The following is a 12,931-nucleotide window of genomic DNA, read 5'->3' as shown; positions in this document are numbered from 1 at the left end:
CCAATGGCCATTGCACAGTAATAAAAAGAGCTTCAGCTCTGTTTGTATGAGTACTAAACGCTAAAACATAGTCATTAAACTGAAGGTTTTTTCCTCACAGAGTGAAATGAAATAAAATGCCTTCTGTAGTAAACGCCGCTTACATTGTGTTACATCAGTCATGCATTCACTGAGATTTGATTGCTTACATTCACTGTAATCATGACTAGGCAAAAAATGACATGTTTCACTTCCATAATGAGTTTTGTAGCAATTCATGGGCCATTTTCCAACCAAATGCACCGCACTGGAAACACTGCAGCGCCTCGCAGTAGATTAAATCATTTCCTTGCATTAACCGTCTTAGATTTGTGCTTAACCACACAGAGATTGCATCGATTGAATAAAGAGTGCAGCACAGGGCCTGATCACAGATGTTGGAGATCATTCATCACCATAGCATGTGCGGAACGGCCGGGCGCTGCTCCCAACTGGAGGCCACGATGTGATTTCAGGCGCTCCCTTCCTGTATTAGTGATGCTGTCTGCACAAGCACATGGTTTATCACTTCAGCTGGCAATCAATTAGTTCCCAATCAATAGCCTCTCGCTGGCCAACAGGCAACAAATTAGCGGCCTCTCTCTGCTCACACTACACTTGTTTATCCCAGGAACTTGTTTTTCGTGGCGAATCTAACCTGCTCCTCTGGCAGCTTAAGCTCCAAGTTTTGCCACGTGAATCCAGGTGTTTAATTAAACAAATATTTTATGAGACAACATTTAAGCTCTTTCAGTACTAGACAAATGGATGTTTCTATGTTTAAAAAAAGGGTCACTTAGAGGAATGAATGATAGGCATGAAAACAGCAGACGCTAAAAGCTGATAATTACTGGGTTTCATTTAGAAAGCAGTGATGTCAGTTTCTGTCTAATAACTAGTTGCTCGAAAACTTTTTAGCTTTGTAGCATCAGGATCGCGTTTCAAAAGGTCTTTTTCATACGTAACTGCCACTGGAGACACTTTCAAATGATTTCCATATCACACTTTCAATTTAAATGGATGCATTAGGCAAAAAGGCAGCTCATTCTGATTTATTTGTCTTTTCATTTTAAAGGCTCCAGTGCGCCACCATCTGTACATCGACGGCAGACCTCTCACATTATGCACAGTGACACCCTTCTTGTTGTTTTTTTCTTAAATAATCTCAGTCTTATTCATCCATTTTGTCTCCACTTTTTTAAAATGTATCAGTGGTTCCAATTCCTCTTCTCTGCAAATGTAATTTCCAAAGGTCACCTTCTCTGAGAATAAATTATCTCCACAATGCAAGGTCATTCTCCGTCTCCAGCGCATTCGGAACGAGATAACGGTTTTGTTCGCAGATTTGCCGGCCCTTCTCTCTCTCTCTCTCTCTCTCTCTCTCTCTCTCTCTCTCTCTCTCTCTCTCTCTCTCTCTCTCTCTCCCCCGCATCCTCACTGTCGTTTTATCTCTACGCTGAGAAATTTTCGTTTGATGGCATATTTTATCAAATACAAACAGTCATTTTGCAACTGTGAATTGATGAATTATCTCAGGTGCCTCTTACTGTATGCAGTGATTTTTCTATTCATTCCAAAACAGTTTTAGCTCACGCAGCCTCTAAGTAAAATACAGTCTACAGTGAATAGTGGAAAGCATTCAGGAGAGAATTTGGCCATTCTTGGTATTTCTTTAACTGTGGACAGTTTTGGCCACACTTGAACTATTTATCTACTGATAATGACCAGCTGTTTTTTTTTTTTTTTTTTCATAAAAAGGTAATTTCCACAACATACATGTGGAATTTATGTATTTATTTGTTTGGTTAATGGCTTTTGCATCGGATACGATTACCTCATAGCTAACATTATTTAAAATTAATATTTTCACATTTTTTGCATAATTGGAAATGAGTGGGGGGGGAAACACTGCTAAACAATTGTTATTTAAATAAAATTTTCAGCTTTTTACATCAAGTTCATATCTCATATTCCATTATTCCAGTCTCTTTTAGGTGACATATTGTAATGTCGGGCCAGCAGAGGGAGCCCTTATTCACACTGACTGTTGCTGCTCCCTCTGCTGCCTCTATGGTTATTTCCTGTTTGGCAGCCATTTAAGGAGGGCCATGCCAAACAGTCCTTGGCGAATTATTGTTTTGCTGTGCGGACTCTACTAAGTGGTTTCCCTGATTTTCATGCCCTGTTTTGTTATTTTCATGGTTTGGTTTCTTGTCATAGTTTTGCCTTGTTTTTGCCATTGTTCTGTTCTGTTTCCTTGCCATAGTTTTTGCCTTGTTGCCCTGTTTGTTTTGTTACGTTGGACTTTGGACTGCTCTCTTGGAGTTTTACCCACGCCTGTTTTTCTGGATTACGTTTTTGTCTTGCCCTGGATATTACTGTTTGCTGGTGTTTTGACCCTACCTGCCTTGACTATGATCTGTTAAATAAAGCTAGCGTTTGGATCTTGCAACGCTGTCGTCGATTCCCCGTTTGTTACAGAATACTTCGCCACCCCAGATCCAGCAGCTTTATTCACCAGCATTGCACCATGGACCCAGTCATCAGCTTCGCCCTCAGCTCTCAAGGTAATCGGTCCCTCGAGAACCACATCCAAGAATTTTTGTTCATTTTTTTATTCAGTACTCTGATTTCCCGGACTGTGCTCTCATAGATTTCTTTTGCCATGGACTAAATGAACCGTTAAAAACAATATTGATATTTTGTGGTCCTCTAGGGTCGCTCTGTGAATTTCTGGACTTTGCTCTGTTGCTCACTGGCTCCTCACTCACAGTAGTAGTAGCTGAGGAATCAGTTAATAAGATGGCCATCATCCCAGAGCCTGTTCACAAGATGTCTGCTAGCCCAGAGCCACAGCGCAAGATATCTGCTAGCCCAGAGCCACAGCGCAAGATGGCCGCCCTTCCAGAGTCAACTCACACGATGGCCGCCCTTCCAGAGTTAGCTCACAAGATGGCCGCCCTTCCAGATTCAGTTCACAAGATGGCCACCCTTCCAGAGTCTGTTCACAAGATGGCCGCCTTTCCAAAGCCTGTTGCCAAGATGGCCTCTGTTCCTGAGTTCCCGGCCAAGTTGGCCTCCGTTCCTGAGTTCCCCGCCAAGATGGCTGCCGTTCCTGCGTCCCCGGCCAAGATGGCCGCCACACCAGAGCCTGTCCCAAAGATGGCTGCCACGCCAGAGCCTGCACACAAGATGGCCGCTACATCGACACAACTTCACTTCCTGAGCCAAGCCAAGACACCGTCTTACGTCCTGAGTCAAGCCAAGATGCCGCTTTACATCCTGAGTCAAGCCAAGACACCATACCACACCCTAAGCCAAGTCAAGTCTCAGCTGTTCCCTCCGAGTCAAGTCACAGCTGCTCCAAACAAGCCAGGTCAAGTCACAGCCATTCCAAACAAGCCAGGTCAAGTCTCAGCCGTTCCAGCCACGCCAAGTCAAGTCACAGCTGTTCCAGCCATGCCAAGTCAAGTCACTGTCATTCCCTCAAGGCCAAACGAGGTCTCGCCCGAGCGTCCAGCCTGCGCTCCCAAGCCATGCACCCTCAAGCCCAGTGGGCATTCCATTAACCACTGCACTGCCTGTGATGGCCATCGCCATTTTAAGTGTGTGGGCTGCACACTGCTTCCCAGAGGCCTCGTCTGTCCATGAGTCTGTCCATGAGTCTGCTCCAGTCTGCATAGTCTGTCCACGAGTCTGCTCCAGAGGTCTCGTCTGTCCACGAGTCTGCTCCAGAGGCCACACCTGTTCACGAATATGTGCACAAGTCTGCTCCGAAGGCCTCGTCTGTCCATGTGTCCACTGTGCCAATGCCTCTTATGGAGGCGGCGTTTACGGCGGAGCCCCCTGAGGAGGCAGCTCCTGCTGCAGATCCTCAGAAGGGGGCACCAACCATATATGAACTCACTGTCCGCTCAACCACTGTCAAGCTCCCTGCTCTCCCTGCACCACCGTGCATAATTGGAATTGGAAAAAAACAAAACAAACAAACACTAAACTGGTGATGTTTCTATTATTTATTTATTTTTTATGATTTTTACATCAAATCTTTTAATCCATTCTCTTGATTGATATTATGTCCTTGGTATCCAAATAAACTTTCAATAGAGCATTACACAAAATTAATATTTTCTTTTCTATTCTTTTTTTTGAGTAATTGGAAATGAGTAAAAACTGCTAAACAAGTGATTTTTAAATAATTATTTTCTTCTTTTTAACATTAAATTCATGTCTCATAATCCATTATCTTGAATGACATATTTCAATGGGATCCAAATACACTTTTAATAGACTTTTAATAGAACATTATACAAACTTAATATTTTCACTTTTTCTTTGCCTAATTGGAAAACAAAAAACAAACACTGGTAGAAAAGATATATTAAAAAAAAATTCTGCTTTTTTACATCAAATTTATAACTCGTATTTTATTCTCTCGATTGACATATTTCCTTGATAGCCAAATATACTAATTTTTAATATAATCAATATGTATGTGTATATATATATATATATATATATATATATATATATAAATATAATTTTTTTTTTTGCATAATTGGAAATTAGTTTAAACACACACACACACACACACACAAAACACTGCTTAACAAAATATATTTGTTAAATTACTTTTTCTGCTTTTTACATCTAATTACTAATTAATTTTATTTAATTGTCAAGTTTTTTCACATAATTGGAAAAACAAGTGATACTTCAATAATTGTTCTGCTTTTTACATCAAATTCATATCTCATATTTTCTTGATTTACATATTTCCTTGAACTAAATGAATAATTTTTTATGTGCCTTCGCATAACAAAAGGTTATATAAAATCAATTTGTTTGAATAAAAATCAACCCCAATATGAATAAGAATACAATTGTGCCATCATAACTCTGTTTATGCACATATCTTCCTTCTTGATCGGTATGTGATTATATGTGGAAGTTCTCAGTCACTGGATCACAGCAATCACAATGGCATGGTAAAAGCCTGCTCATTTGCTAATGCTCTTTAGCAGGCAATGCTGTTTGTTTCACATCAGCTGAGTGGACGAGCAGCTTCATTTGCTGTGGCTGTCTGCCAGTGCAACTATCTCTCTCTCTTTCTCTCTTTCTCTTTCTCTTTCTCTCTCCTCACTACCCACAGGTCTATTCAAGCTCAAATATATAAACAATGATTTTGCCATCTCGTTATCATTGCAGACAGAGAAATTAAATATTGATTCTCCTCACGGGGAAAAAGAATTGCTGTGCAGAAATTACCTATTCTCCCTCTTTCTCGTCGCTACCAAGCTGTTTCTGCTGTCACATTTTACCTCAGGAATTTGTGGCTAATTTTGACTTTAATGGCTTTTGCTGCCTATGAAGATGAAGGACTCCACTTTTTTCAGAATGAAGCACCGAATGTTACAGTAATCCATGCACACTGCAAAAATAGACACACAACGGAGAATATGTTATATAGTGTCTCTGGGGCATGCGTGAGTGTTTTGCAAATCATCATGTCACATAATTAATATTAATGAGTCAAGCTGATAATGCATTTTATTATGTGCCCCCCTCCTACCTTTCTACTTAAAAAAAGGCTGTGTTGTTTAGTCAGACAAATTAACCACATTTACGGTAAGATAGACTAAAGTTTGTTTATGACTATGAATAATTGTTAGTTGCATAATTTAACTAATTATAAGGTATGTCATATTATGAAACACTTCTTTATATTGTTCAAATACAGAGAGCTGTTTTACTTTTTCTTTTTTGTGCACCTTGAGCAATAGCTACTTGATTGCTTCAGTAAATTGTTTCCTTGTTTATTGTGAGCATATTTTGGTTTTGGTTGCGTTTTAATGAGTAATGCTTAATTGATGGGGAAAGCTCTTCATCAGGATAATTCAGAGTATAATATCAATCAGAGAGTATGAAATTTAGCATATTACACTAACTCTCTAAATGTGTGTAAACATGAATGAACACTAATGACTAAACTAATTGCCCCAAAGAGGTAAAATATGACAGTGGTTCATAAAATACTAGTGGTACATTAAAATAAAATAAGTAAAATTAAACAAAATCAGCTTGACTGTGTTAAACTTTCAAAAGCAGAAATATCCCATTAGGATAACAGTTACATATCCACTTACAAAAAAAATAAAAAAAAATAAATTTTCTCAAAATAAATATAAATGAATTACTTTACAAAATAATAAAATCATATATTTATTAATAAAATGTAATCGATTTTTAATTAAAACATTGTGAATATTAATTATTTTTATAAATAATTTTTATTTTATTTTTTTATAGTCAAAGATTAACCAAAAGTTACAGAGTGTCACGATCCAGGCGGGGTTGAGGAGTGGAGAATGATGAGGAGAACCGGAGTAAATGAAAACGTAAATGGTTTATTAAATAAAACACTGTAACTAATACAAACAAACAAAAACCGGGAGTATCGGATGAGCACATGAAAACAAGCAAACAGAGGTAACAGTAAGCATTGACGGACAAATGGGGAGTGCACACACAGACTCTTAAATACACTGAAACGGGGGCGTGGTCACAAACGAGATAACAAGGGGGAAATACAAATATGGGCAAGACTGAACTAACTAAACATAACCAAAAGGGGGAGACAAGGACTAAACCATATAAGCTAGAAACATGGGGGGAAAAACACTTGGAAACCATGACAGAACAGGACAATACACAGACATGACTCTGACATTACCCCCCCCCTCCCCCGAAGGCGCGTCCCGCGCCTAATAACATCCAAAGGGGAGGGAGGGTGGGCGCCCTGGAGACCGCTAGGGAGGACACAGGGGACATAGAGGTGGTCTCCAGGGCGGATCAGGGATCTCAGGTGGCCATGGCGGGTCAGGAAACCATGGCCGGGTAAACAGTCCAAGAGACCATGGTGGATCTGGCGGCTCAGGCAGCCATGGCCGGGACAGTAGTTCAGGAGGCCATGGCGGATCTGGAGGCTCAGGAAGCCATGGCCGAGTAAACAGTCCAGGTGGCCATGGCCAGGTAAACAGTTCAGGTGGCCATGGCCGAGTAAACAGTCCAGGTGGCCATGGCCGGGTAAACAGTCCAGGTGGCCATGGCCGATCAGAGGAGTAGCCCCCCCCCCCCAAAAAAATTTTCTTGGGGGAACCTAGGGTATAGTCCACACAGGAGAGCACGGAAGGGCTTGCAGGAGAGAGCTCCGGCTCAGGAGGATGCGCTGGAGACAGCTCCGGCTCAGGAGGGCGCGCAGGAGAGAGCTCCGGCTCTGGAGGGCGCGCAGGAGAGAGCTCCGGCTCTGGAGGGCGCGCAGGAGAGAGCTCCGGCTCTGGAGGGCGCGCAGGAGAGAGCTCCGGCTCTGGAGGGCGCGCAGGAGAGAGCTCCGGCTCTGGAGGGCGCGCAGGAGAGAGCTCCGGCTCTGGAGGGCGCGCTGGAGACAGCTCCGGCTCTGGAGGGCGCGCTGGAGACAGCTCCGGCTCTGGAGGGCGCGCAGAAGAAGGCGTCGGCTCTGGAGGACGCGCTGGAGGAGCGGGCTCTGGACGGCGCTCTTGAGGAGCGGGCTCTGGACGGCACTCTTGAGGAGCGGGCTCTGGAGGGCGCTCTGGCGGCGCAGTCACTGGAGGGCGCTCTGGCGGCGCAGTCACTGGAGAGCGCTCTGGCGGCGCAGTCACTGGAGGGCGCTCTGGCGGCGCAGTCACTGGAGTGCGCTCTGGCGGCGCAGTCACTGGAGGGCGCTCTGGCGGCGCAGTCACTGGAAGGCTGGGCGGAACCAGAGGAGACTCAGGAAGGCTGGGCGGAACCAGCGAAGACTCTGACTTGGCGGTAGCCATCTTGGGTGCAGACTCAGGCTTGGTGGCCATCTTGGCCGGGATTTCAGGTTGGGTGGTCATTTTGGCCGAGGGTTCTGGAACGGCGTTCATCTTGGCCGTGAACTCAGTAACGGCGGCCATCTTGACCGGGAACTCCGGCTTGGCAGCCATCTTGGCCGAGGATTCATGAACGGCGGCCATCTTGGCCGGGGACTCAGGCTTGGTTACCATTTTGGCCGGGAACTCAGCAAAGGCGGCCATCTTGCTTGAAGGATCTGGCGTGGCGGCCATCTTGCTTTCAGAATCTGGCGTGGCAGCCATCTTGCTTGCAGAATCTGGCGTGGCAGCCATCTTGCTTGCAGAATCTGGCGTGGTGGCCATCTTGCTTGCAGAATCTGGCGTGGCGGCCATCTCCGGCGTGGCAGCCATCTTGCGTGCAGACTCATGCGTGGCAGCCATCTTGCTTGCAGAATCTGGCGTGGCGGCCATCTTGCTTACAGAATCCGGCGTGGCAGCCATCTTGCTTTCCGAATCTGGCGTGGCAGCCATCTTGCGTGCAGACTCATGCGTGGCAGCCATCTTGCTTGCAGAATCCGGCGTGGCAGCCCTCTTGTGAACTGGCGTGGCGGCCATTTTGTGAGCTGACGCGGCGGCCATCTTGTGCGCTTGCGGGTGTGTTGGGGCAGCCATTTGGTCATATACTGCCCGTACCGACATCAATGGTGGGTCTAGGACGGCAGCCACCAAGATGGGCCATGACGTCGGAGGGCTGACTGTTAGTGGAACTGGGCTGAGGACTCTGGTTGAGCTTTGGCAGACTTGGGGAAGCGTGGAGGGCATGGACGGGTTTAGCTCATTGGAGAAGTGGGTGGAGGACACGGGCTGGTGGTGAACTGGAGTGATTGCATGCTTTCGGATGGGAGGAGGATAAGAATCCTCCACATCGACATGAAATTTGGAATTACAGGGATTCAGTACATGATTAAGAAAATCCGCTAGGGGCTCGTGGCAATCTTCATTAGTTATTAGATTGAACAAAACATCATCCTTTAGTCCCATCCGAAAGCAAGCATTTAACATCGAATCACTCCAGCTCACCAGATGGGAAACGCTCAAGAAATCCTCCACAAACTCCTCCAATGGCCGTTCCTCCTGCTGGAGGTCCCAGAGGAATTCCTCAGCCCAGTTCATCTTTGTTGGTCCGTCAATCTGTCACGATCCAGGCGGGGTTGAGGAGTGGAGAATGATGAGGAGAACCGGAGTAAATGAAAACGTAAATGGTTTATTAAATAAAACACTGTAACTAATACAAACAAACAAACAAAAACCGGGAGTATCGGATGAGCACATGAAAACAAGCAAACAGAGGTAACAGTAAGCATTGACGGACAAATGGGGAGTGCACACACAGACTCTTAAATACACTGAAACGGGGGCGTGGTCACAAACGAGATAACAAGGGGGAAATACAAATATGGGCAAGACTGAACTAACTAAACATAACCAAAAGGGGGAGACAAGGACTAAACCATATAAGCTAGAAACATGGGGGGAAAAACACTTGGAAACCATGACAGAACAGGACAATACACAGACATGACTCTGACACAGAGGAGATATATATCATATATAGTTGCAATCAAAATTATTCAACCCCTCAGAGACTGCAATACTTGGCAAATACAATCTTTTCTGAAGATCCAGGATTTTATAAAAATATCTATACCAGTTTACTGGCATATTAGAAGTAATGTCAATATATAATGTAAGTTTTTGAGTTATAGGATTTTTAATAAAACAGCTATGTCATCATTATTCAACCCCTTTTCAACATTGCTGTTTTTAAGTCACTTATTTTTATGGTAGGGAACAAAATTAAGCCTTTAAAAACTGAATTGGCTTGAGCTGCTACACATACATAAATTTACATACATAAGCCCATGCATGTGTTGAGTAGCAAATATGGCAAAGTCAACAGAGCTCTCACAAAAATAGTTTTGTTATATTATAAAGTCTAAGGCTATATGAATATTTCCGAAACATTAAAAGTTCCTAGAGACACAGCTGGAAGCCTCAATCTTTAGTTTAAAATGGGTTGTACCAGAAAACCTTTGAGGGTGTTTAACAAAAAGCACAATATCATAAAATGTTTGATCAGAGCAACTGAGAAAAACCTGCAATGTACAACCAAAGACTTGCAAAATGACCCGACGAAAGGAGGAAAAAACATTTCAGTGCAGAGTATAAGATGAACACAAGACAAGTATGGCCTTCATGTTAAGGCATCTTGCCAAATACCACTCTTGACCAAGAAGAACAAAAAGGCCAACTTGAATTCATTTGGATAGACCTCTGGGGTTCTGGAAGAATGTTTTATGGACTGATGTGACCAAACTGGAACTCTTTGGACCTATGGATCAGCGTTATTTCTGGTGCAAAAAAGGCAGAACTTATAAGCAGTAGAACACCATCTACATCATCAAACTTAAAGGTGGACCAATCCTGTTATGTTGTTTTACTGCAGCAAGATTTGGAAATAATGACCGTATGACAGACATCATGGATTCTTTGAAGTTTTAGGCCATTTTGACAAGAATTGTGATGCCTTTGGTGCAAAGACTGAAGCTGACGATCAGTGAAATCCTGCAGGACGATCATCCCAAAGTATACATCCAAAATCTACTTATGCTTGATTTAGGGATCAGTCATAGAATGTTTTTGAGTGGCCTGTTCAGTCTCCAGATTTAATTCTCATTGAAAATATTTGGTTCAATTTGAAAAAAGCAGCGGCAATGTAAATAAAAAACAAAGATTGTCAGTGATCTGGAAGCTTTATCAGGCAAGGAATGGGCCAAGATTGCAGCAAAGAGGTGATAGAAGCTTCTAAGCACATACAGGCAACATTTATTGGTGGTTTTAAAGAATAAATGATTCTGCGCAAAACTTGACTTTTGAGGGTTGATTAATTTTGAACATGAGTGAGAGAGCCAATTTGAAATTGATCATGATTCTTAAATGTTACATTCTCAGAATCACCCAAATGTGTATTAATAAACTTTCTCTAATAGTTTACTGATGCCTTTGTTGAATTATTTTCATTAAATTTTGTTCTCTGCAGCAAAATGTCTTGCAGGTCAAGGGGTTGAATAATTTTGATTGCAACTGTACATATAAGGTTGGACGATATAGACAGTTGCAAAAAAATTCACAATAATTGTTTACATGTCAGTTTATCGTTAATTATCACAATAAATATCAATTTTTTTGCTCCAAAGTGAAAGTTGTAGAAACCAGACTGTAAATTGTAGTTTTAAACTACTCTTTATGGTAAGAACAAGACAAACGCATCATGCTTTTGAATTCTTTACACTTTTTCAGTATTTTTTAGAAATATAGCACCTCAATACTATGGCAAAAATGTAATATGGTTTCTAGGTATTTTTATGAATAACAGTAGTCTAAATACATTTAGTATAAATGCATAAACGCTATAGCTTAATTACCAAAAAAAGAAAAACTGTAATTATAATCTATTAGTCCTTCAATACATTTAATACATGTCTACATTAATAATATAATAAAATTCAATACGAATACCCACATTTCTAACACAATACCATGGTGCAGTTGGTGTTACTACAGTAAATCCATGGTAAATGATGGTGACTTGTCAGCACTGTTCATCTGGCTGTAAACCAAGTCAATTGTGTTGTTCACTGAATTCAAGTGAATTGGTGCATAATTATATCAAACATTTATCAAACTCTTGTTATCGTTTTATGAAGGAAAATTATATTGCGATAATTTTAGTTTTTGATTTATCGTCCATTCCTATATACACATATTTATCACAAGTGTGCGAGATGGAGTGGAATGCAGAAAAAGATGTATACCCGGCCTTGAGTCCATCTGCAGTTGTTTTGTTGTGTTTGTTTTGTCAGGGCCTGTCTAAAATGAATTACTCTGATGATTGTTGTTGGTCACAGTTGATTGTAACACAGCAATCTGTATGTTTTTGTTTTTTTTTGCGTTATGCTTTCAAACACTGTTTGTATAGATTTACATTGATTTTGGCCCTGCCAGTCATCATTTGCACTTGTTTGAGGTTACGTAACTGCATGTATTTCTGTGAATGTTGGCAAACAGTCATATATATATAAAATATAGCTCATGTCAGTCACTGTACAGCAGAACAGAATCTGTTCATTTAGCAGCAGTTTTCTGATCAATACAGTTAAACCTTTAGGTTATTAAATAGCCAAGGGCCAGTTTCAACCAAAACAGATTAATCCTGAACCATCGCTCAATGAGAAATCGATAGCAGTTTAGGGTTTAGGCAGGGCTTTAGTGAGGCGCATTATATGCAACTACCAATGAGATTTAAAAGCATATTAGTATTGTTGTGTGGAAAAATAGAGAAGTTGCAAATTATACAAACTTTAATGAACACAAGAAATTAAATTCCTGAAAATCCTGCAGGTGGGATGCTGAGCTATTCAAATGAGAGCCATATCTATAATGCATTAATACACACATAAACACACTCAACTCACATGCCACTTCTTATTATTAAGTTTTTGTATTCATCTCTTAATATATCTTTTTAATGAAAGCTCCTTAATTAAATGCATTCCCACGTATCATTACTGTATTAATCTGTAAACATCATTGTAGAAGGTCTATTCAAGTTCTCTAGGGAAAAACATAGTCTTGATTGGAATAACTTTAGTAGGCGACATGATTGCATTGAAGATTGGTGTATTCTCACAAATTATCATCATGCATTTGTGTTTATCTTTCAGAGACATTCGATGAGCTGCAGTAGAGGAACTGGTTGTCCTGCTCCGAATTTCAGCTCACTGCAGACACCTGGAGATTTTAACTTTTTCTCCAACCAGCTTGCTGTCCCCACAGTGGAGTTCACATACTCAGAGTTCCCTAAAACAGAGGTATGTGAGCATACTTAGAGGTACATGAACATACAGTGCCTTGCAAAAGTATTCATACCCCTTAATTTTTTTTCAAGATTTTTTTTTTGTTGCTGCTGCCTTATGTTAAACTGCTTTAAATTACTTTTTTTCCACATCAATCAACAC

At 41.7% G+C, this 12,931-nt stretch overlaps 1 protein-coding gene across 1 annotated transcript in view; it reads left to right on the top strand.

Moving 5' to 3' along the window:
• LOC141293482 (inactive N-acetylated-alpha-linked acidic dipeptidase-like protein 2) overlaps window positions 1–12,931 on the top strand; it is a 247,038-nt gene that overhangs the window by 120,580 nt on the left and 113,527 nt on the right. Inside the window, exon 9 of the mRNA XM_073825517.1 lies at window positions 12,638–12,768. Coding sequence (XP_073681618.1) covers window positions 12,638–12,768 — 131 coding nt within the window. The remainder of the gene's footprint in view (window positions 1–12,637; window positions 12,769–12,931) is intronic.

Source organism: Garra rufa, chromosome 20 (genome assembly GCF_049309525.1).
Source record: "Garra rufa chromosome 20, GarRuf1.0, whole genome shotgun sequence".
NCBI classification, from domain to species: Eukaryota; Metazoa; Chordata; class Actinopteri; order Cypriniformes; family Cyprinidae; genus Garra; species Garra rufa.
The sequence above is the reverse complement of the archived record's forward strand: the minus strand, read 5'-3'. Positions and strand labels throughout refer to the sequence as shown.